At 36.7% G+C, this 25,980-nt stretch overlaps 1 protein-coding gene across 8 annotated transcripts in view; it reads right to left on the bottom strand.

The window, feature by feature from the left end:
- CADPS2 (calcium dependent secretion activator 2) overlaps nt 1-25,980 on the bottom strand; it is a 318,752-nt gene that overhangs the window by 49,090 nt on the left and 243,682 nt on the right. For 4 of the 8 annotated variants that reach the window (XM_064446439.1, XM_064446493.1, XM_064446432.1 and 1 more), the window contains 4 exons: nt 18,186-18,289; nt 14,405-14,561; nt 5,424-5,565; nt 5,177-5,296 (listed from right to left, as the gene is read on the bottom strand). In XM_064446439.1, coding sequence (XP_064302509.1) covers nt 5,177-5,296; nt 5,424-5,565; nt 14,405-14,561; nt 18,186-18,289 — 523 coding nt within the window. The remainder of the gene's footprint in view (nt 1-5,176; nt 5,297-5,423; nt 5,566-14,404; nt 14,562-18,185; nt 18,290-25,980) is intronic. The other 4 variants (XM_064446458.1, XM_064446469.1, XM_064446486.1 and 1 more) reach the window with 1 other exon arrangement.

Below are 25,980 nucleotides of genomic sequence, written 5' to 3'. Positions count from 1 at the left end.
AGAACATGTTCTTGGCTATTGAACAGTTTTTATCTGAACATGTATGGTGAAGCTACTTCAATCTGATGAATGGAATAATATTGCTCTACCAGGAAACTGAACTGGCACTCTTTTTTAAAAAACTGTGTTCAATAAAGTTATCTATATTTTCAAAATTAAGCACAAACTCCACTGTTTTACTGGTCAAAACTTAAGTTTTCAGTGTTAGTTCTTTGTGCAAACTGTACTATCTAGTTGTCCACTCTTTTTAATCAGGTCATGGCAGTAAGAGAAGGTTTCCAATGATTAAAAGAGGCAAATATTATGCCCATCCTAATTTTTTTTAATGGCAATTTAACTTTGTATTTGGTCACACTTTGACTGGGAGATTGGACCTGATACCTCCAGAGGTCCATTTTAACCTGAATTATTTTATGACTTTATGCCCTGCATCATACTGAACACAGCAAAAAAAGGTCCAAGATATATTGTTGCTCCAAGACCCTCCAGAATATTAAACTTAGGAGCTGTATACAGCCTCCTAAGCAATTCACTTATCCACTGACAGCTGAGAGAGGCAGCTTCCCACTAGGCTTGCCAGCTACCTAAGCAGCAGCAATTAGTTAAACAGTTCACTAATAAAGCACACTGGCTGCAAGATCAGCACACACATGACTCCAGAGTAGACACAGAATATGTAATTTCTTGCCTAGATGTCAAACTGCACAGGGTATCTTGGGAGATGAAAATACAGAGAAATACTGAATATCTAAGGACATTCTCAATCAACCTCAAGATTTAAAATCAGCTGGCTTCCATTCTTGTAGAATTTACTAAAGGCAATGATGGTGATTTTACAGATTACTGCAATTATCTCTTTCTAAGGTTATTACCGAGTTACTACCCATTAGTGTTTATAAAACAGGGCACCAGCTCTGTGTTTTTTGTGAGCCCCCAGCTTGTGAGCTCCAACTCTACTTCCTGTATGCTGCCTCAAGACGTATATTCAGGGCTCAGAAAGTCAACTGAGAACTTCTTCAACAGAAAATCCCTACAGAGTCAATGGTGCTTGCCCCATCTCTATTCTCCGTGAGCAGGTGAGGGGGAAGGATGAAGCAGAACTTCGGCATAGCAAGTAACTGCTTGTGTATAGTCCCTCAAAGATATTAGGGACAGAGTTACCTCATGGTTCTTCCTGCTTAGTTCAAGAGTGAGGCAACCTGAGGATCAAGCAACCAAAACATGTTTCTTGATTCTTCTTTCTTCCTGCATGTTAGTATTTTTGGAAGAAAAGAAACTTGGCCCACAATATACATTTGTCTTCCAGAATACTCAGTAGGAGCTAGCTATATTCAAAACTCCTTATTCTACAGAAAGCAGATGGTTAAATTTCACTATTCCATCAGTCCTATGGCTATACTTTTAAATAGTCATCCTTAAAAACACAAACCATGGCCTCCTTCCACTTTACTGCAGGCAAGCACTACAGCAGGAACATGTGTGGCACTACAGATGCAGTCCCTCAAACAGCACTGAAAGGTGGCCTCCTGACTTATTCAGCATGCACAGAGAGGCCCAGCATGGAAGCTTATGCACATTCAGACCAGATCCCTTCATACCACAATCAGAGCACTGTACTTCAGCGAGTCCCTCTTGTCACTCATTACAGCTCAGTCATAGCAGGAGGAATACAGCTGACACATTTCCTTTGACGCTGCCTGTTCTGGCTGGAAGACAAGACAGGAGGATCCTCTGGCAAGCATGTATCTTATTCCATGTTTCCTCAGCCTTAAGTTTTGCTGAACCTGACATTCTAGCCAGCACTAGATAGCAACAACCTCAGGTCTGTATCTGCAATATCTTTGGCCAGTGAATCTCTCTCGTCTCTGCACTGATAATAATAATATACAAATGAAACCATAAACAATTAGAATCACCCACACGTGTAATTTAAAAGCCAGGTCGAGAAGAGGCATAGAAATAACATTTAAAATATGAAATGGAACAAAAATGCAATTTAAAGTAGGACATTTGAATTAATGAATAAGTAATTAAAAAAACCCCCCTCATTCTGGTTGATTAGAAGATTTTACAGAATATTCAAACTTTTTTGCTCTTTCAGGATGCTGTCTTCAGCCAAATGGAACAGTAATTCACAGTGCTCTGCATGTCTAGCCAACGTGTCCTCTGAGTTGTCCTCTCCTGAGACCAATCAAGAAAAATAGACTGCTACTTGTAACACTTTTGCCTTTTTATATCTCCCTTTCCAATGGCTAATAATAAAAGGTTAAGCCAGTACAAGTGAAAATGAGGTAACGATCTTCCTAAGTGCTGTTACAAGCAGCATACATTTACTGCTCCAAAACATGTGATCAAGGGAAAAAACCTGCAACAGTTAATTAAAAAATATAAACAATCTTCTCTAGTAATGTTCAAAAGAATTGCAGCACCTTTTACGTGAAAGAGAGGAAAATCTGTTTTCACCAATAAAGCACACTAAGAAATGACTAACTGTGAATGCCTCTTTCTCTTCAGCAAAAGTTCTTAGGTAGGCACGTAACAGCTCTGTTGAATATGAATGGACTTAAACATGAACATAAAGGCATGAACATTAGCAAAGTCTGGAGAGTATAGAATCTTCCTATTGCAGCCAAAATAAACACAGGACTTGGCATTCTCAGCAAACATTTAACTATAACTCAGCTCACAGACTGTTTTCTCTCATTCTTTTTTGCCCGTAGATTCTTTGTGTCATTCAAATTGATTATGATTAAATGGCCAAAATAATCACTTTCAAAGAAAAAGAGGGAAGTCTAGCACCACTTAGTGACATATGTAGTCATCTTCTTGCCAAAGCATCAGCTGTGTGGCTGGGAGGAGGGAGCACAGTGGGCTGGGAAAGACTTGGGGGAGTCAGTGGGGAGAAGGGGACCTCTGCGATGTCTGATTCAGGAGCCTGGGCTTCTGAATTTAGGTGCCTCCACTGACTCTATGTACAATACAATATGCCACCCCAGTACATTTAAGTGGTTGTTCATCACAACGAAAGGGAAAGCCAGTGGGAAACACTGGGTTTTGCTTAATAGGTATTGGAGCCTACGTATTTGCCTACTCCCCACTGGAGAATTTAACTAGAAAGAGGAAGCTTTGTTCTTCCTGAAAAGGATGGGATGGGAGCAGCAGAAGACACAACACCCTCCTTCTTTGTTTCATGTGACAGTGAAAGTCAACCACTTCCCCCACTGGAAGCTGAGACACCGTAACCAGCAGGAAAGAGGAAACTCATTAGCTTGGGAGAAGGAGTAACTGGCCTGCTGTGCCTTCACTTTTATTTGTTGATCCAAATACAATACATGGCCATTCTGAGAAGTTATTTGGCTCTTCAGCAGGATGTAGGTAGGCTGGTTCTTAAAATACTACCTGAATTCCATGGTATTACAAAGGTAACAATATTACCTGCAATCTTGAATGATAATTTATGCACATTTCATAAAATACAACTTCAAAGCTCTACATTTGGGGAAAAAGAAAATGAAGAGGTGCCTACAATGGAGCCAGCACCTTGGTAGACCTCTTCTCGAATGCTGTGTGGGGTGGGTGAAAGGGGATGATGGCCTTACAGAGGACACACGGCAGTGGGGATGCTGCTCATCCCCACTTCTTTTGAGAACCAGCAGTGCAACAGCTTCTGCTGGCAAGTGCTTACAGCACACGTCAACCTCAGCGTTCACCAAATGCGTTGAATACCTCACTGATTAATTTAGGAAGTTATGCATACTTTGCCATACACACCATGAACCTTAATACCGGATGTGCAAGGGGGATGAGCCAATGGCTGAATTTTACTCACACATTTTTTGACAATACAGTCTAGGAATTTATGGCTACACCAAAACCTTTATTTAGAAAAGTTCTTCCACTATAATCCTCCGACCTGAATCTATACTTATTATACATTAATTATAAATTCAATATTCAAAATACATGAATTTTAATACATACAAGTTATTTTTACTGGATGGGGCTGCTAGAATAAATACTGTAAGAAGATCACATCTAAGATTATAACAACTCTTAACTCTGAAAGCTCTTCTTTAAAAAAAAAGTAACCCTTGAAAGGATGGGGATAAGAGAAAGGAACTGAGTAGCAGAAGACCAATTAATTTCTACTACTGAAATGACTTGCATAAGCACATCAGGTGAAACCTACCATTATTATAGTAAACAGAAAAGGTACCAAAGCCTAGGATTAAGAGGAATTTTGTCAACTTTTAGGGGAATTAGCAGCAGAACAACAACCATAATACTCAACAGACAAGTGCCAGAAGTCTGGCAGAGCACACACTATCGACTCTTGCAGTAATGGATCTGAGTGCTTGTTAGGAGTGTTTAACTGTCATAAAACTTGAGAAGGCAATACTTGGCTTGAAATCATATTATCAAGCTTTGGGTCTTGAATGTATGTTTTCTGAAGTCTTCCATGTTCATCCTTTCCTAACACAACTTTAGCTAAAATAAGGTTCTTCTGAGCCTTTCTTTAATGAATGTGTCCTCATACAGAAATCTGGCCTGTAACTATGGGAATATTCCCACAGAACAGGGCACATCTGCTCTATTTTTTCTTTTTTTTTTAAGAAAAGAGCACTGAAGTGTGTGGGAGAAATCAGAAAGAAATACATATTTTTTCAAACAGACAAAGAAATGGATGTACTTATATTCTGGGTACTTATTAACCTTTTACTATTTCCCTATAACATGGATATTTAATCTAATACAATATTTGCAATCAATGATTTTCAGGACCAACATCTATATACAATGAGTTAATCAAACCCATGCAAAAATATGATGGGCTGCCTCACTTTACAAAACCACAACCTAAAATCAATTAACCAAAAGGTTTCCCACTGCTTATTAATTCAGAAGAATGGTTAGGCTGTTTAGGGTATAAACACCATCCATACTATGATGGACCTTTGCCAAGTTGAATTTTTAAGTTATCAGGTTTAAGACTGCTACACTTTAATGCACTAGAAAGCGCAACTCACTAACAGTCCATGCTTGGCTCACTCCCAAGAAACAATAATTTCCAGCTAAGAGATCATAAACACCATGCAATCCAAATACAGCTGCACAGAACACTAGCAAGGCCATGCAGAGCTGACATACAGTCAGAAGGTTATTGAAGAATACACACGTGGAGTCATACATAGAAGTCATCCAGGTTGGTGTAGTAAAGCTAGGTATTTGTGGAAGATTAAGAGGCAAACTTGGAACTTTTGGAAGAGCTACATTAGGAAGACTGTTGGTGATGCTCCTGTGAAGAAATAAACAATGTAGGAATACCATAAAAAATAGAATATTTAGAGGACAACGGGGAGAACACTTGATTAGACAGAAAGCTATAGGCAGGTGCTTTGTTCAGATCTTGTAGAAGCACTTACTTGACAGGTTGCCATGACTCTTGTTCAAGACCTCTGTGAATGGACTGGGCAATTGATGATTCCATGAGATCGATGTAGCGGATGACCATGGGAACAAAAATTTCTTGCAAGTGCTTGTGAAACTTTCCATTGCACAAAAATGCTTTAAAAACAAACAAAACAAAAATAAAAAAGTCAGGCCTTTCCCTACTTTATTTTGCTACAGGAAAAAAGTATCTCTTAAAATGTTTGTAGTACACAAAAGCATCTTAAGAACAAGACCCAGCTTGTGTAGGAAATACAGTTCATAAAAGATAAATGAAGTGCTCCATGAGGACACTGCAGTGTATTTTCAACTGTCACTGTGACGAAAACTAGGCACATACTGAAGTTCTGTGTTGAATCAGAACGCTTTTGCATCTTCTTAAAATTAAAATTAATAATATACTTTGCTGTATCTGTGCCGTAGCAATTTCATTCAATATTTAGACACCAAGATAGAAAAAAACCCCCAAGCCAAACAAACACTATTTGAGTGTCATTCAATTATTTTAATTCTCCTTATGCTAAGAAAAACAAAGGTTACAGTAAAACATTCTAGCCTCACTAGGCTATGTGCAAAAATGTAGAGGTATACAGCATTTCCTCCAGATTGCTTAATGGAAAAAGGCAATATGTGACATATGAGTGTTTGGGGGAGTAAGAACAGTTTACCCATCTGCTCTGTGTCCTCGGGAGCTGGCAAAGTCCTGAATCACTGCCTATAGCTACGCAAGACGTTCAGTGAGCTCTTGAACAGAAAACATGTCTTGGTATGCCTGTGCATGTCCATGCATAAAAATCTCGAAGGCCAGAGCTCACCACCAGAATCCTGGTTTTTCCCATCCCGACATGTGCACAAACCTCATCAAGACCCCCACGAATAAAAGTACCTCCCAGCAAGTCTGTGTTCATGTGAAACTCAGCCCCAGCAACCACACTTGCCTGTCCTCTGCCCTCCCAATTGTCTTGCAAAATTTTAAAGGACACTAACTCTATACTTCCCTTCTGGAAGTTTGCTAATTCTCTGCTGTGATTATCTCCAACTTCACAGAAATTGTAGTTTTGTCACTATTTAAAGGAAGTCCTGAAAACTTGTTGCCTGAAGTGCTTAGGACAGCTGACAACATGTAACACACCTACAGCTGTTCTCTTGCTTTTTGAAAGAAATGGAGTTGACTGGTGAGATTACTCTAAGCATGAAGCATATTACTCAAGAGAAGTAAAGTAGCTATAAGCAGCAGAAAATTATCTGCTTCACAGATGGGATTTACTGCATGAAAAACTGTATACACAGTGCAAATTGGAGATGCTTAAGACCTGAAAATTAGTTTGCCACCACCAGTGCTTGTCCCTGTACTCCATGAAATGTTCTCTTAGCAAATCCTCTTAGCACACTAATGTCCTGCCCCACCAAGGGAGTGTATCGGTTTCATGTTTTGAATGTGTCCGTGTTCACCCATTAATCCAGCACTATTATTAGGACCTATAAGAATATTCCCATCTGTACAGGCAAGCTGAGCCATAGAGAGAAATGTTCATAATTCTGGTAGCCCTCATTTTCTCCCACTCATATTTTGTTGTTTTAAATTCTCTTGTGGGTTTCTCCTCCCACCTATTCCTGCATCCAGGTTTCTCATTTGATTTGGATGGGTACCCCAACTGCATTTTGAGGAGGCTTCCTCTTGTTACTAAGAAGAGAAGACTGGATCATGGGGCTCAAAACCCTGGAAACCATCTCATAAAATTACAATCCCTCTTGTTCCACTACTGATACAACATAAAAAAATAATTTCTGTAACTTCGAGAAACTCATTTGCCTTCCATTCCTGAATGATGTCCGCCAGAAACTGAACCTGTGAGAGGTGGCGACTATGGGGAAAATGTGTCATCAAGTTTCAGTTCCCAATTGCTATTCATATTGCAAGGCAGTGCCTTTGCTGCTGAATGTCTGGACACTTAATATTATTCTTTTTTTCTTGAATACAATGATCTGAAAGCAAGAACTATTTTCTTGAAAACATCCTTGTAGGGTAATGGGAGATTATGTACTTTTACGTAAGGAGACGATACTAATGTGATCAGCTCTCTCTGGGTGTGTTCACTCGCCACTCTCTTGCTAAGAATTTTGAAACTTTTAGCTAATTTCAATCGGATCACACACAGGGGAGGAGATATCAGATATATGAAGTTTCATGAAAACAGGCAGCTAAGTAGCAGGCAGAGATTATTAGGGTTTCCACTGAGAAAAAGGCAGTGGCATAGGCTCATCTCTTATTAAACACCTGAGAATCCACCCTTGAGAGCACCTATAAGTCCATTACAAACATGCTCCATTATTTACACTGCTCATGGAACTACTTGTTAACTAGCTAGTTCTGGCATAATTATTCATATATCAGACACTCAAAATGGTGTTATATTTCCTTATATTTATGTATCTTAAAACTGCAGCATCTGTGATCAGCAGTAATAACAACTGAGAAGGATTTGGATAGTAACACAAAGGTGTGGAAGCTCGCCTACACGCTGTGTGTTTCACAGTAAACAGCTGATGAGCATTGCCTTTGAGAAACCAAAGGTGGCTGCTACCAAGCTGCATATTCGGCTGATTTTTCAAGGCAACTTTAAGCTTAAAAACAACAACAAGAATACAACTGTGTCAATTAAGTCAGTTTTGCTGCTTTATAGTGAATCAGTGCAGGACTGGCATTAATCAGGCAATCACAGTTACTTGAAGGGATGAGCGTGTAGTTTACTGTTCTTTGAGCACACCACAGAAATGCTCTGCTACAAGCCCTACTCTGGGAATTATGGTAATAAAGCCTCATGGGCAGCAGGGCGACTCTTGTTATTCAGAAGTCAGATCAAAATTTAAAGAAGTCACAGGCAATAAAAGCTGTTCAACTTAAAAAGCTGAATCATTTCCCTAACATCCTGACAGCAGTTTTTGCAGGGAAGTGAAACTTTCCAAAATGATGCCAACACTCTTTAATCTGTCTGCACCTCCACAGAGATCCCCCTGTACGTGGGCACACACACGAGCACTGTGTCAGATCAACAACTCAGTGAGCATTCTGTTTTCCTAAGGCCGAGGACATGGCAGCCCTGATTTACCCATCTGGAGATCTCCGTCAAGGATTACTGCAGGGCAGGGGAAGAACTCAGAGCACAGGGGTAAGTGATATAGCTGAGTATCATCAGCAGACTCATGGCACTCTACCCTGTGATTAGAATTGATCTTGCCAAAAGGTACCACCTGTGCATCAAAGCAGATGGGAAACAAGAGATCCTTGAGGAAATGCCACACTTCAAATCCCTCAACTACCACTTGTCTTCAAAGCTATGTAGCTTAATTCTCCATTGTCTTGTCAATATAGCCACCCTACACCCTCTTCATATGAGCCATCTCATATTCACACAAACAACAACAAAATGAAAGCCTATGCCAGGGCAAACTAATGTATATACAATATTAATGGAAAACAGATTGCAGGAACAGAAACCGATCCCCAAATGAAAAATTCTTGAAATACTGACGTTGAAGATGAAAGTTATTAAACTTTTATGTATTAGGTAGCTGAAATATATTAAAATATGTCAAGAAAAGACCAGGGGTGAAAAGTACAGTCTAATAACGCAGCACTGGAACGAGGTTTCTCCTCTATTAGCAGGAAAAGAATCTACTGTGCTCGTGTACATCAGAAGCTGCGAGGCTTGCTTGGCTTATACAGGCAAAGTTTAGGAGTTATCCTGGAGTCAGTGTGTTAAGCTGTCCTCAAGAGCTTCTGCAGAATCAAAGGAAAGGAAGAATGACAAAAGGTTAACACAAATCTCTTTTCCACTGACAAAATTAGCACTTTGGCAGACAGTCCATAATTATCCTGCTCTCCATAGGATTCTTGGGTAGGCACCACTTGGATTTCCTGGCATATTTTTAAAGCCAAAATAAAACCACTAAATTTCAAGAAGGAAATTTCCTTGGGGTTCCATTCTATTCACAGCAGTTGAAAATCATCCAATAACACCAAAAAAGCAAGCTGATATTTCCATTCTTTTCCTGTTTATATTACATTCTGCCTCCACAAAGCATTTATTGATCAGTTACTTAAATTGTGGTGAAAATTGCAAACGTCTCAGCTTATATACAAATTGTTGTGTATTTTTACATACAATTCATATTTTAAAAGTAAATTTTAGATATACACTAGGTGGAAGCAAACTGAGAATTTATTTAAGAAGTAAAAATTTCCCTTCCTCTCAGAACTTAGGCAATGAAATTGCAAAGAACTTAATCTTTACAAGACAGAGTGACACAAACAGCTTATCGCACAATTTTCTTGTGCCTAAAATGCCCAAGTCAGTCAAAAAGGTTACTGGATATTCTGGTAAGCAATTATGCTCTCAGTATCAGTAACCAAAACATGTAGCTCTAAACTGAAGGCAGGTTATTATTTCAAAGCAGCTCCTAATAGGAGCAAAAATCTTAAGTCCCTGATCTAAGAAAATATTCCCACTACAATTAATATGAAGTGTAAGGTTTGATGGAAGGTATCGTTATGTGTGGCTATAAGCTTTGCCCTGATTACCTTAAATCCAAATTCTTTTATATTTCCACCCTGTAGTTTAAGATGGTGGTTATGATGCTATAAATAAATTCTAGTACAAAAGTGGTACATAGGCTGTAGTAAAGCAGGAAGGTGATGCTGTCTTTGGTGGTGTTTGCTAGTCCACTACTAGCAATAGCAATAGTGGAAAAAACATATCAGAGAATTCCTGTTTGAAATCAGTAGCCATGATAATGGCAATGGCTTTCAAGAGGCTAACGCTCAACATGCTGGTTTTCCTAAATTAACTTCATCGGACCTTCTACATGTGTACCGTGGCTGAGTTAGAGCAAGGTACACAGACATTTCACTGAGTAATACTTGATGGAAAATGAAGATTATGAGTTAACTTTATAATAATCCTATTTTTGGCTGATTCGTGCCAAAGTAGTAATGCAGTAATGCTGAGAAACAGCACAGTACATAGTATCAGCAAGTGACACCTGGGAAGAAAACTTAGCACGGAGAAGAGCAGAATATTGAACATACAGTTGAAAAACCTCCAAAAATAAGCCAAATATATGGATACTTCATGTAACTAGGCACATGCTTAGTTACATAAAAGATATCTCTGACACCATCTTAAATGATGAGGAATTAATGCATCTGTCTTGAGGCACTAAAAACCTGAATAATCTGAATAACTGTTTTCTAGACCAGGCCCCTTCATAACGTGATTTACAGGCTCTGGGGACAAAATGTAGCGTGGTCATTGCAGAAGAGAAGATACAATCCTGAGACAGTCATGTCCTTCTTCCCTCTACAAATACCCAATTCTGTATATTGCATAATTGCATATGAACAATAGAAACTTTGGAGATCATTAAAATATATACTGTAAAAGCAGCTAAAATATTTTTGATTTTGAAAAATCACAACAAATTTATCTACAATCTGTTACTCATCTCCACAGTAACTGTTATTTTTTTAAATCACTTTTTTTGTTAGCTCTTATCAGAAAAGCTGAAATATTTTATAGGATAGAAAGATCATACCCTTCCAACCATTTTAAAAAGTAGTTCTTCAGTTAGACTTAAGAGCAATCACTTATGAACTCTTAATTGTTGTGGAATAAGGTGAGAAAAAAAATGGACAAGCTTACAGTGACCCAAAATGAAGTCCTTCATAACAGAAATGTGAAGCTACAGTCAGGACTCCCTCTTCTTTCCCCCTTTCACTTCATGAAAAGTTATGCACTGTATTGGAAAATGCATTTTTTTTCTCACTGTTAAATGAATATTGGCTTTGAAGTATTTGGCTTGAATCTTGTATAGTGTTTTGTAGACTATGTAAAATAACGCATTTGATATTATTTGAATAGCAAAGACTATGCATTTTTATTATCTCACAGTGTTTCTAATATTATATTTTAGTCACAGAATTATAAAAATATTCTTATATATAAATTTTCTTTATGTTGTAAATGCTAGATTTTTTCTTTATTGTTAGGAGTTTGCTCATGTCAGGTTTACGTGAAAACTGACTCCTGCATCGAAGATTTAGAGCTCATTTAAAGCTCTTGAGATAGAATAACATGCAGGTGTCAGTCCTCCAAATTTCACTGAAGATTAAGCTAATATGCAATATGGTGACCTAACAGTTCTTCATTTGAAAGAAATCTGAAAAGTAATCTCTGATATAGCCGGAGAGTGAGAATAACCCAGTGGGATTTCCACCTCTTCATTTCCTAATGAGTTTTTTGATAATGAGAGGTGACTTTGCCAGTCACTGTGGGCTCTATTATGGCTAATTTACTCCACTTCACTCTCCTTGTTAATTATTAACACTAGCCTTTTTATCCTCATGAGACCACATTCCAGTTTTCCCCTTTTTAGATTTTTTTTCTAAATTTATCTTTATGAAGGTGATAGTTTTCAGGAAAAGGTTTTCACTTAGGGTAAAGCCAGAATTATTTATTTCATTTTGGAAGACTGTAAAATTGATTATATAAGCATGGGGAGCTCCTTCTAATGGCTTTAATGCACTTGCAAGGTGAAAAGGCTGTTAATTAAAGAATAAGCACTGAGGTATGTTCCACTTGGGAATCTGTTCTTGGTAGAATGGTCACTTGCCACTTGCTAACATATCCACCGATTAAAAGGTGACTAATTTCCATGGTTGCTTTCCAATAGTTCTGGGTAAAAAAAAGTGTATAATTTTCCAGATGGCTTTCCCTTGTCAGAAACTGTCATTTACTATATCTATTACCATTAGGGAATTACTGAAATTGGTATACAGGTGTGACATCTCATACAGCAGTTGTTTCATATCCTTCAGTTAAGCTTTTACAATCTTTCTAATAATTTTTTGACATGAAAGTTTTCAAAAAAAGTCTTTCCTAAGGCTGTGTTAATAATCTAACATTATTATCCATTTAATCTTTTAAGGAAAGAAAAATCAGTAGCCTACCAACAACCTCTTTGCACATGAGGACAACTCTTGTTTGTTTCTGTCACTTCTCCCAGGTTGGAACCAAAGTGCAAAGGAACACAAATGACACAATAATGCAGTTAAAACTGATGTCACAAATACGTGTTGCAATACGACCGTAAAATACCTCCACAGGTTTCAGAAACTAAATAATTGTTTTAAGTGCACATAACATCACCACTGGAGACGTGCTTCCTAAACTAAAAATGGAAGATGGTAGGAAAGACACCTGAATATAGGTTTCAGATTTTTAATCTGGATTTGAGATGATCAGGCACCTATTTCAAGCAATGCAGAACCCACCTTGCAGGAGTCTAACTCTTACGAGATCTGCCCCAAGATCAAACAATTCCTACACCCTTCCGAGAAGCCTTCTAAAATGAGCTTAAATCACCACCAGAATGGTGATTTTAATACGTTTCTGTAGTTGCAGTTTGTCTATCATGGGATCCAGACAAAACATTCATGAATATCTTAAAAACAAACTAAGGAAAACACTAAGAGATAATTTTTCTTTAGTAGGATAACATGTGAAAAACGAAATCATCAGGAATATGGCATTTCATGTATCGCTAAATGTCAGGGTACGGAAACATAATTCACAAAAAGAAACCTCTAAGACTGCATGTTAATTTTTGTTTGCTCTGTCCTAGACCACATCCAACATGGTGCAATAACAGTGACTTTCAACAATCCTGTTTAAGTTCAGCTTTAGTTTAGTGGCCCTGTGCCTTTGCCCCTTTCCCTCCATGAAGTTCATCAGCCATCGTGTAACAGTGAATTTCCCAGTTGCTCCATTTCAGGATATGGTGCTTTGGTCAACTGGTACTATACTGATACAACCTATATATTTGAATAAACACCTGGCAGATAAGGTTAATAGTAATACAATGATAAATAAAATAGGTTGCAGTATGGGTAACCTTGGAGAAAAGATCTTGAATACTATTTTCCATTATTTCAGTTAGGCAGTTGCCATACACAGAGCTAAAATTTTTAAAAGCTATTGAACTTCCACAGAAATGAGATTAATTTTCCAGAAAGAGTTAAAAAGTATTTCTTGTATTTATAATTAAAAAAAAAAATTTGGAATAACTTGAATCACTGAATAAAAATAGCTTTTGTATCTCCAAAATAATAAAAAAAACAGTGGGTCATTTTTTCATATTTTTAAAATAGAGTATGAGCAAACATAAAAAATGTAGCACAAATATAGTTTTTTCTTTATGATGGCTTAAAATGTTAGGAGAAATTAACTGTCTGCAAAATAAGGTGCACTTCTGTGTTTTTAGAATAGCATCTAATCGGATTTTTAAAATTTCCTTAATTCCATTATTAAAATCCCTTTTAGACAAAACTGGCCTAAGAGATCACTTAACTATTATAAAAAAAAATAAAGAAAATTAGATCTTCAAAGATGAATAAAAGCAAGACAACACAGCTACCTCAAGCTCCGTTCTCCAGCACAAATAATGATACAATACACTGAGTGACAGCAACACTCCGATTTGTTGTGTGCATCTCACCCCATCCACGCTAAGCCTTCAATACCTTTATAGACATAACTAGTCTGGAAGTGGTTTACATGAAGGCTTAGAAGGAAGTATTAACTACAATTTTATTTAAGCAGTATAGATGAAACATGAAATTCTAAATATATATTATGCTGCTTGTACGTCATTGATTTAAAATTGAGCAATTTGTGGTACTGAATGGTTAAAGGATGACCAGAATAAGGACTGAAACACTGCAAGGATAGAAAGAAACTGCTCAAATTCCAAAAAATGGAGCACCAGGACATATATCATAAACATGGGCACTGCCACTTTTATTTTGAGAATCATATTAATTAGAAATACATTTCTATGGTGTGGGCTCATTGAAAAATTTTATGCACACAATGAGTAAAAAACTCTAAGATCTTACTGTCATTTCTGAGGGCGTTATTCAGCAGCTGGAAAAGTGGGAAGCTGTCCCAGGAGTCCTGCGGCTGTGCCTCGAGTGCTGAATCCATATCAACAGAATAAAGAGACAAAAACTTCTCTGCATGCTCAGCCAATAATTCTGGCCACCAAGCGAACGCCTGCAAACATAACAAAATACAATTACTAAACCCGAGTCATAAAGCAAAGAGATGTGTTGTATCTATGGCAAAATACATTTGGATGTCACTTCATGTTCTATCTCATTTGGGGAGGATGAAGAGGCCAATTGAAAAATGTGAAAATATTTTATAAAAACTTCCGTCAAAAATACAAGAAATCAAATAGATTATGCTAGGAAAGATGATATAATCAGAACTAAAATGTAACACAAAAAATCAAAAAAGGAGTATAAATCCCTGCAACTCTTTTTGCCAGAGAGCAAAGAAAAGAATTAAGGCCTCAGCCTTGAAAAATTACTGTATATGCTTTTTTTTTGTTTGTTTCATTCAATTCTAAGGCTATAAGTAATCAGATAAATTTATTTTTCAAATAAATTCTTGTGAATACCTTTTGCAATTATTTGTTAATCAGAAGGGATGGTTTTAGTGTGAAATTTTACTCCTTGAAGCCTAAGGGTCTTTTTAATAGATACAGAGCACTTTTTAATTCCTATTTTTGCCTTAAAGATGTCCTCTTCTCCTGAGGAAGGCATCCAGTTTTCCTTCCACAAATGCTATAAATGCATCTTTAGAAATTCACTAATGACTATATTAATTTTCAGTAACTTAACAGCATGTTGCAATACATCGTTTTCTTTGGTAAAAATTTGGATTCCTAGGTAATCTTAGCTTAAAAGAAGAGAAGAAATCTGTGACAAATGGTGTGTCAGCAAGTAAAGCCAGCTCCACATGACAGAATGCTTCACATCTAACTCCTGTACCTTTTCACTGTCACTTAAATCTAGGCTTAGAAAGGTCAGTATTGAAGTTGAGTATTGGATCAGAGGGAGCTGTAGGATCCTACAGTTAAAGATGAAGGTGAAGTGAGCTTATGAAATAGGATGAATATCACATACTGCTGAGAGTGTTTTGCTCAGAGTTCATGAAAGTATCTGACAGTGAGAAACACCTACACATATTAGCTAAGAAAATATCTTTGCTTCTAAACTTATGCCCCTCATTTTGAATATCTCATTTTGAATATTTCTGAATTACCAGCATAGGGCATTATAACTTGATCTATACAAGTGCTGAGTTCCCACAATTTCAAATAAAGTCACAGAAATCCTCACTTGTGTTTCTGAAACGCAGGTCCTAGGTAACGTCAAATTATGTACTCAGGCCTGAAAGGCATAAAATAAAAGACAACTTCTGAAAAGTGGTCTACAAATAGGTTTTTGCATCCTGGACTTTCTGATGACTGCCTGTCATTCTTTTTGACATGGGGCAAATAGGGAAAAGATGAATTGGCATGAAGTTTTTAAAGAAATGCTGAACATCCTCTGTTATTACTGAAAAGTACTTTGTGTGTGCTTATTGGCACCATTGGGAAAAGGACAGATGAGGCTTCAAAAATTTTAGCAAGCGTTTGAAGTGGAGTCTTTTTCCTCAAACTGGAAGAAGTTTCTCACTAGTAAATCCTCATTAAATGGGAGCTCTTTAAAGGAACAGACTCCTTACCCTAGAAATAAGGAAAAGTAAACAATAAAAAAGAAGAAAAGAAACGTATACAGGCATTGGCAGGTGTCCCTGTTAGGCAAGCAAAACTATTTTCAGAAAATATTGCCAAAAACTCAAAACAAACAAAGCAAAAGCAAAACCAGAAAACCAGCACATTTTCTTTCCATCTTCTTCCCATTTGTAAATGACACTTTGAACCCAGACAGGAATTCTTTTGACCCTCTCAAGAGCTACCCATCATTGCTTAGGCAGCAAGGAAGAAGAATAGAAAAACAAACACTACAGCTAAGATAGTTGTTCAGTATGGATAACATGGAAACAGGCTCAAGGCAATTAGCAAACGGTGGCACACATTCTAAGGAACAAAAACATTGACCAGATTAAAGGAAGACTGAAGTCCTTAGATTCTAGAAAGACACATAAATATGGTACTACAACACCAGAAATCATCAGAACATTTTATGCTACATACTCAATGCACAGTTCCACGCTAAAAATGGTGAAAAATAATGCTTAGTTCATCAAGAATCACATACCTCTCTTCCCTTGGGAATCCCAGAAATTTGGAAGTGTTATGAATTAAAAAAAAAAAAAAGTATTAAAAATATGATATACTATCTTAAAGATTTCTGATCCTTTCCGTCAGCTGCACCATCAAACACTGAACATTTACTTAACATTATGATGTGAAGTCACCATATTTAATCTTCAGTTTATAGTAGGGAATGTATAATTTTGTCATCTCATTCTCAGATATATTTTAACATTGAAATTCTGCATGCTTTATAATTTTCAGTAGAATTGAACATTTGTTACATGAGTGAAGGAAGCGGAAAATAAAATTTTCTTTTTTCTTTTCAAGCTGTGTTAGATTAGATTGAAAACTTTAACTGAACTGATTTTTCTGGAGGCACATGCAGTATATTTACCCTTCTAAAAAATACCACATCTCTGACTGCAAATAAGTAATATGGAAAGAAATTTTGAACATCGAAATGTTTAATCCTACATATATAATTTGATCTGTTTCTTCTGTGTTCTTTTCCACAGAAGTCTAATACTCTTACAGTAATGCAGGGCCTCAAAAGACAAAGACAGCAATATATACATTTTATTAACTAATCATTACAGAGTAACACAGGGGCAACAGTAGTGGAGAATAGGACCTCCAGGGAATTAATTTTACATCACTGAAACAGCTGTTTCTTCAGTATAAGATAAAACATCTATAACAAGTTCACACATGACAGATGTAAGCTAAAAACTAGATTCCATAGTGTGATATAAAACCAGATGTTTTGAATGATCAGATTTATAACTATATACACCAAATTATGTTTATCCCTTTGCATATTTTCCTCAAAAAATATTTGAGTTTTTAGATAACATTTTGGAAACAATTTCCTGAACCCTAGAAAACTATATTTATTAATTAAATGTTAATAATACATACAATTGTGTGTACCTGGTCAAGTTTATTTTTGTAATTTGTTGATATAAAAGGTGTTATAATTCTAAATATTCTAAATATTATGGCTTATGTACCATGGAGTGAAAGACTTGAGAGTAAGAAACATGAAATTGTTCTATTTTCTTTCTTCTACCTTATAATGCCATTTTAAAAAGGACAAGTTTAAAAGCAGTACTTTCCAATCATCAGAAAAGCAGTATGAATGTGATTATTATACCCATCATCACTTTTACATTAAAATCAAGATATTTACAGCATGATGAAAACTAGCATTCAATTATATTTTATTTCTATTTTGAATGAGAGGTGAAAACTTGGAAGGAACAACTGTATAAGGCTATGAATGTTTTCCATACCATTTCACCACCTCCAGCACAAAGATGCATTCTCTGTTTTATGCTCTTTAATTTTCATTTCTAAACCTACCATTCATTCAAGCAAATTCAAGCAGAGTGTTATTTCACTTCACTTTTCATAAGCTTCAAGTCTCTTATTCCTCTGTAAATGCGAACTGCCTTTAACATATGTCAGAAAGTAAAGCTGAAATGTTTCTTGACAGAATTGCTTCGCATCAGTGGAGAAAAAATCTGGGAACAAACCATTCTCTACGGCAAATACAGTTACTGCCTCACCTCTGAATGATGTTCTTCATTTTGCTGCAATACTTCAATACAGAGTTCTGCAAGGTGAAGAACCTCTTCCAGTTTTCTAGCAGGTGTCGCTTGGTTCATGGTCTCTATACAAATATAAAATGCAAATCAAAATTGCCTTAGTTAGAAATAAGATTCAATAGTATGAGAAAATGATGAAAGAAATCGGTGGTAATGATGCAAAGTTACAACTTCTTTAAGTATAAGCAATTTCACATGTTAAGGACAGTCCTTTAATGTAAGTAAATACAGCTGAACATCCAGAGCACTAGAAAGAAAAAATATTTAACTCACAAAAGAATCACTGATCATTATAAACATTATCAGATTTAATATGCGAGAACTAACAGGTACATCAATGATTAGATGCTCAACTTCTGCAACAAGCAAGTTCTAATTCTCTTCAAGGTCAGATGTACAAAGACAGCAGACACTTGAGACCTTTTTTGTTATTGTACTGCCAGTACAACGCTGTTCTTGCTAGATGATTCATTACTGCCATCAGCAAGATTAATGCATTTTGCATGAATTTTGGATTCAGCAGTCAAAAATTCCAAGTGTTTAATCTAAATAAGACACTACCTTAGGCATATTTAAAAATAAGAAAATTACAATAATTATTGAAATAATTAATTTCTAATAACTAATTATTCAAGTAATTTTCTACCTAATGTTCAGTGACAAGAGTGAAGCTGTATTCTTTTCAGTACCATAGTGAAAGGTAGCACTATAAAATGAAGAAGTTTTAACAGAATTGACACAAACCTACAACTCTGCATAAAAGTAAACAAGGAGAAATGTAAAAGTCACAACTGACACGAAGATCACCCATTCTACAGAGGAGACTTCAAAAAGAAAGCAAACAACAAAGGTAAAACAAATGTAACTAAAAATCTTACAGGGCAATTAAACTCAGTTTAGTTTTCAATAAAAAAAATAAAGGACTAGTTCCCAGGAAGAGTCATGTGAGATAAGGGAAGAGACGAGCTGAAATTTTTTACAGTCAGAGTTTAATCAGTGAAAGTAACTTGTCCAACTCCTTAATTTGTATCATTAGGAATAACTTCAGTATTAGTTATCTGAGTTTCTTTATCTAAGAAAGCCCTTGTCCCTAAGCATAAGCCATGGGACGGAAATGATGCTGTACAATATAATCATATATATTATGGTCACATTAACCAGGTTTGCAGAGGACTTATGCAGCTGAGAACACATGGTGAGTGAGGGTCTCAGGAATCCTATTTTCTCATTTTCTGTGCATATTCATGGATCATGTGAATAGCAAATCACATGAATACACATCTTCATATACAGAAAATGCTGCTGATATTTCTTTCCCACTTTTTATATTCATCATGTCATAGAATATTAGCAGATTGATTAAAGAACTTACAGAATCTCCTTGGTATCAGTAAAAATATCAAACTGCATGCACTAAACATTTTTGGCAAGTCAAAACACCTTTTCAGACATCTTAAAGGCAGGTGACCGTGTCCATTTCTTCAAGACTAATAAACACACTGATGCATAGCACCTTGACGAAATATAGCTTTGATGCAATTTTTAAAGAAACATTGGATTAGAACCTCAAGCAAACATCTACTTAAAGGTGACTACAGAAACACATTACCTTCATGCAAAAAACAAAGCAGGCAAATTAGTTGCTGAAGCAAGTAAAAAAAATTCTAAACCTTTTTGAAACAGACCACATAAACAGACACATTCAAATAATGATTTCCAAAACCACAATCTAACTCATGAAAGAGTGATTGTATGAACATGGACCAAGCACAAAACATTCACCAAGATGCAAAACCACATTCACAATGTCAAGATCACGGTAATTAACACTGTACTGAATTTGCAGATTTGATACTGTAGAACAATTATATGAGTATAACCACAACTCTAGAATGTATTATGTCAAGTAAGATTAGAAAGGATTGATCCAGCCCCTATTATTTAGGTTATAATATAAAGACTACTTAAACAGTGGTTTCTATGCTTATCTAGGACTGAAACTGCTGTTTCGTCTAGTGGTCGGTGTCCTCCCCTCCCAGAACACACATAAAGTGCTATTCATACAGCTGGTACATCACTATCAGTATCACTGAGGTCAATCAGTCTTAGGAATAAACCAGTGATATTAGTACAGAGTATGACTGGCACATCTGTTTTTAGCATAACTAATGTTATTACAAATACAGCCCAATCTTCACAGACCTTACCACTAACCAAGTGAACAACATAATTGCATGTATAAGTGCATTAATTCCTAATGAAACTAAAAAAAGTCATAAACTATTAAAAAATCATAAGGGATACTCTAAATTACTGAGAAAGTAATTGTAATAATTCTATTGAATCTAATGTTGCATTTTTGCATTGGAGTAAGTTCACTTATTCCACACCTGGAATAAGCTGAAGGTAGCCTAAAAATTGACATCATTATCAGTGGGGAGAGCAGCAGAAAGACCATAGATTTACTGGCTAACTCTAAGATTATCCTGGACCAAAACTGGGATGAGATCATGACGAAGAGAAGCATGGTCTCAGGGAAGTATTAATTTCATTCAGCAAAGCACTGAGGAAATGCTGTTCTGGTCATCTGTGTTGAAGTGATGAATTTTGATCAGAAACGGTATTGAAAGGATAAGGATTCTGAATTTCAGTCAGAAATGTCATTGAGTAGAGAGTCTGTTTTTGTTTGTGTGTTTGTTTGTAAGGCATAATAAGCCTAATAAAATAAAAGATGAAAGAGGGGAGCAGAAGTGCTCCCAGAGTGGGAACACTCAGGAAGGAGAGGATCTACTTATGATCAGGGATGATGCTGGCATAAAAGTAAATCAGTTATGATAAATTATTTAAACCAGAAATTGCAAGGATTTCAGCCATTATGGGACTAATGTTCAGGAATACTTTTTCAACAGGATTAGTGTTAAAAAAGGATGAAAAAGAGGATGAAAACTGTAAATTTGACATGAATATGGCAAATTTCTGAATGACATTTCATGGCAGGAATGACTAAAAATGTGACACAGATTAGGCTCAATGAATTCCAGTTTCAAGTTTCCATGAAATTCCCCATGCTATTTGCTAGTTTTGTTCCAAAACTACTTATTACTTGCCAAAAACATGCAAATTACTCTTGATGCTTCGCGCAGCTTTTGATAATATATAAAAAATCATTATTTTCCTGTAAGATCTATTGATAAGAAAAGGTGGCAGATAATTACACTCTTCATCCTTGGACAAATGTTTCTAATTTTGTTGTCGTCTACTTATTCACAGAATAAATCAATACCTGCAATTTCATTTGGATGGTACATGCTTCCCTACATTTTACTTAGGCTTCATCTAAAGCTTCCATTTCCATCTGTAAGTTACCATATCAGCTAGTCTTTTTTTCTGTGTAACTAATGACTTTTCTCTTTCCAAAATCTAACACATATGTGTTATGGATAACCACTATTTAAACAGGTGTATAAACAAGGGCCACGAAGTAATCTGAGAGAAAAAGAATGAAATATTATCTTCTTTTTTACCAAACAAGTAGTATATTTGAAATATGAGTACCAGCAAGCTGTTACCTGCAAGTTTTAGAACCTCCAGAACATCTGAGCAAAATACTGTGCTTGCCTTTATAAGCGTAAAAAATTTACAGGAATGGAAATCAGTGCTGTCAGTTTTCATTATATTCATGATGTCTTTCACCCCACAATTACTAAGGGTTGTTAAGATGTGTTTACACTGCTCAAACTAACAGGTTGCAGCAGGAGTCGAGTCAGTAAATATGCTGCTTGACATCTTTTAGAAAATAAACAGAAAAAGCCGTCAATCATCTTTCAGCTTCACATTCTGCCGAAATGAAAAAGCAAGCCAGGCTTTGCAAATAATGGATGCTTTCTCAAGTACGCATTATCAGTGAGCTACATAGGTACCAAGAAAATATTGTTAAATGAGCTAAGTTAACTGACTAAAATGCTACTGAAATGAAAAGGTGAGTGCTTCATGGACCGATAGATCCCAGGGCCAGAAGGGACTGTCAGATCACCCAGTCTGACCTGTGTCACACAGGTCAGAGAACTTCTCCTTGTTCCTCCTTTCTTGAGCCCATCAGTATGGCTAAAACCTAACATCACTATGGCTAAAACCTAGCTTAGGCTTGCTTTCCAGAAGAGAGTTTATCCTTGAAGATAAATGTACAATTCACCTCTTTTTTTTTCCTCCTCATCATGTAAACTGTTAAACGGATGTATTTAATTTCTCATTGACATTTGCTGAGCATAGGAATCTGCTGATTAAAGAGGCAATTCTCCTCCTCTGGTATGAGTACAGTGCAGCTGTGAGGTATCTGTCTCTGGCCTGCCAGTCTTCCCCCCATGGCACACCATATATCCCTTACTATTTTTCCCTGTCCAGTGTTTCATCCTTCCTCCTTTTCTTCAAACAAACATATCCAGGCCAAGACACTCAGGGGAGCCAATGTGTCTCCAAGCCAGCGGATCTCCCACAAGGAGGAATATCCCCCAGTTGCAGGGATATTGGAAAAAAGGCAAGTAGTTGTGTGACACTTGAGAATGGCTGTTTCCTTGGATCATCACGTCCCTCCATGGCCGAGGACTCTGAAAGAGAACCCCAGGTTCACAGCCCTGTGGGCCTACAGGTACCTCCTCATCCAGCCAGATAGATGGGGCTGCAGACTTGTGCAGCTTAGGAGCTGGTCAAGCTCATTTTATGCAAAACTGCAACAGAACATCAAGTTTGTATTTTAATCTTTCATGTAAAACAACTGGCATTTATTTTAATTTTCATAATCACTGTTGCACTGGTCACTGGCAGCTGTGCTGTTACACAACATAACATTAATGCTACCACCATTCAAGCCTGGAGAAAGTGCAAGATATTTACTATGGGAGGTGTCTGATCATCAACTAATTCATTTCTATGCATGTGCCAGAATTAGACCCGCAGGAGGGCAGATAACATGATGACTGCTGGCTGTTAAACTCCTTCCAGGATGTGCTGCACACACAGCAGTGCACTGCCTGAGCAAGTCTGGGTGTTTCTGAAGGAGTATTGCCTGTTTCCGTATTGTGCAGAGGGACCTAAATCTTATGTGCTGCTTTCCAAATCCAGCTGCAGTGCATGGAGCCTAAATGAGCTACCCTTTATCCTACACCAGCTCTTTTGCCAAGGAATCTGACTGATTCACTCCAACTAGGAGCCTGGGAGTGAACTCATATTGATGCAGAGGGGATGACAAGGAAGCCCTGCAGTGAAACAGGCTGTAATATAATTTGATAATATAGATATAAATTATGATAATACATTATAATTTGAGCTGTATGGAGCCAACTCTGCTCCAGTAGGGTCCATTAATTCGGACTTTTTGACATGTGAAACCAGCAAGATTGCATCTGGACTTGTATCAAAAGCAGCACAAACATCAGCAAACTGGAGCTAATATGTTACTAGACCTGAACTGACTCTCCAGAGTTAATCTGCAGCTGGCATAATTCACCTACAGACAATTTTGATTTGACTGTGGTGTATTTTCTTGCAAATTCTCACAGAATTAATTCTGCATGAAAAAGTAAGGAGTGGACATCTGAGAGGACATCCTATATTCTTCTAATTAAAAAAAATTATAGCCTTATATAAATAATGGAATTTAAGTTGAAACCAGTCTTTCCATAATGGCTTTCTAAGAATTCCATAGGATTTTAAATTCTAAGGACAAAAAAAATTAATTACCATTATCACCTATGTACAGAGAGATTATGAGATTCGTAGAAAGTTAGAGTTTACATCTCCTAGTCTATAACCTATCATTTTATAAAGTTTACAATGTTTTCAGTTTTTTTAAGTTTATCATAGTATCCAATGGGATTACCTTCATGAGACAATCACAGATTTTGTTTTTAAAAAAGGGAAATCTTTTGGCTCTGTGAAGCTGGAAAAGAAATGAAACAACAAATTTGAAGAGGTCAAAGCAAAATAAAAAAGGCAGAGATGAAAAGAAATCTCAATTTTTAATTACTGATCAATGGCATCTAATTTATGATTTTTGGCATTCTAATTTTGGCAACACAGATATTAGCAGTTGGTATTTTCTTCCTTTCCCTCACTTCTAATTTCTCTTCAGAAGGGGAAGGAACTAATGTTTTCAGCATTTTCCTGTTCCTGTGGAATAAAACTCAGACGTAACACCCACGGCAAACCAAAGAGCTTCATAATAAAGGGACCTGAATAACTGACACCCTGGACTGAGAGAAAACTGCCATTTGAAAGTGCAGACTTGTTAACAAGTGTTTTTTAAAAAATCTAATAATTTTAAGAGTCTATATTTTAGGGAGTTACCGAAAGATGACAGTAGCAAATCTAATGCTGGCAGGTAAGGAGGAGGGAAAAGTGATATTGACAATTAACTTTAAAACAATATTTGAAGAAATGGCTAATTGAGGAAATAAAATGAACAGAAAACAGAATAAAATGTAACAGATTTGCAAAGGTAGGTCGCACTAGACTTGTGCAGTAGCTTTTCTTGATAGGATATTTTCTTAGAAAAGAAATTCAGTAGATCTCATCTATTCTGACGTTACTAAAGCATTTGATACTATGTCTCATGGGAAAACTGCCAGTTAAGCTGAAGAAAATGAAGATTAAAAAAGGAACTATGTGTTGGATAAAGAAGCTGCCTCAAGAGAAAGGCAATGGGTAGTGTTGAGAAAGAGCAAAGAAAGGCTTCTTGAGGAATCTTTGAAGAGCTATCTTAGGGCTGAGCTTCCTTAATATTTTCACCAATGACTTCAGAATAAATATTAGGAGCGCACTGATGACAGTGTTGTAAAACACTGGCAACAGACAGCATGGTCAAAGTGCAGTAACAAGAACTGGATAATTCCAAAGAATGAGAGAGAGAAACAAAATTTGATACTTTAAGAGCGAGGGCAATACATTTTGACACACGAAGAGCAATAAACATTTGCTATAAACAGGGAAGCCGTCAGCTGGAAGTGATCAAAACTCTGAAGACTGGACTGAAGTAATGTTTCACAGAATGGCTGTGTGCCACAAGCATGATATAGACAAGAAAAGACAAGTGTTCCTTGAGTATACTAGATTCAGCATTTCTGGTATTATAGTACTACTAGTACTGTGTAGGGAATCTTGTGGGGATGGCTGCACCACTCTGGTCACCAATGTTCAAGAAGGTGGAATTCAAAGTTTAATAGAGAAAGCCTCCTAAGATGATACCAGTTAAGAACAAGAGGCTAAAACTCTGAGACGAGGTGATGAAAGTCTAGGTTGTGTAAGTATAAAACAATTGTCTAAAAATGCATTATAGGGCGAAGAGGAATTGGAGATGACGAAATGCTAATGAAGGTGGGACTATCCCTCCTTCATTATCATTTCATCTTTTTTGATGGAGAGAAAACAGATGAAGGAGGAGTGCAAATTTCTATAAGCTGTTCACTGGAAGCTATACAAAATGCTACTTGCCTCTGGTCTCAGCATCTAGCAGGTCCAGTTATGTTCAACATTATCTATAGGAAGAGTTAACTGAAGTTCAATACTGAATAAGACACGAAAATATGCCATACACAAAATGTTCTAAAAAAGTGCTTTCAGGTAGCAAAGCCTCAAAGGCAGCATGTGCTGAAATGAAAATGGTTTATACTTAAAAAGTGATTTTCACCTATTGATGCTGTCATCATCTCCTTGACAAATTATAAACCCTTGCTGCAAACTACAAGGGCATTAAATGAGAGTT

The sequence above is a fragment of the Phalacrocorax carbo genome, chromosome 1, assembly GCF_963921805.1.
Source record: "Phalacrocorax carbo chromosome 1, bPhaCar2.1, whole genome shotgun sequence".
Classification (NCBI taxonomy): domain Eukaryota; kingdom Metazoa; phylum Chordata; class Aves; order Suliformes; family Phalacrocoracidae; genus Phalacrocorax; species Phalacrocorax carbo.
The sequence above is the reverse complement of the archived record's forward strand: the minus strand, read 5'-3'. Positions and strand labels throughout refer to the sequence as shown.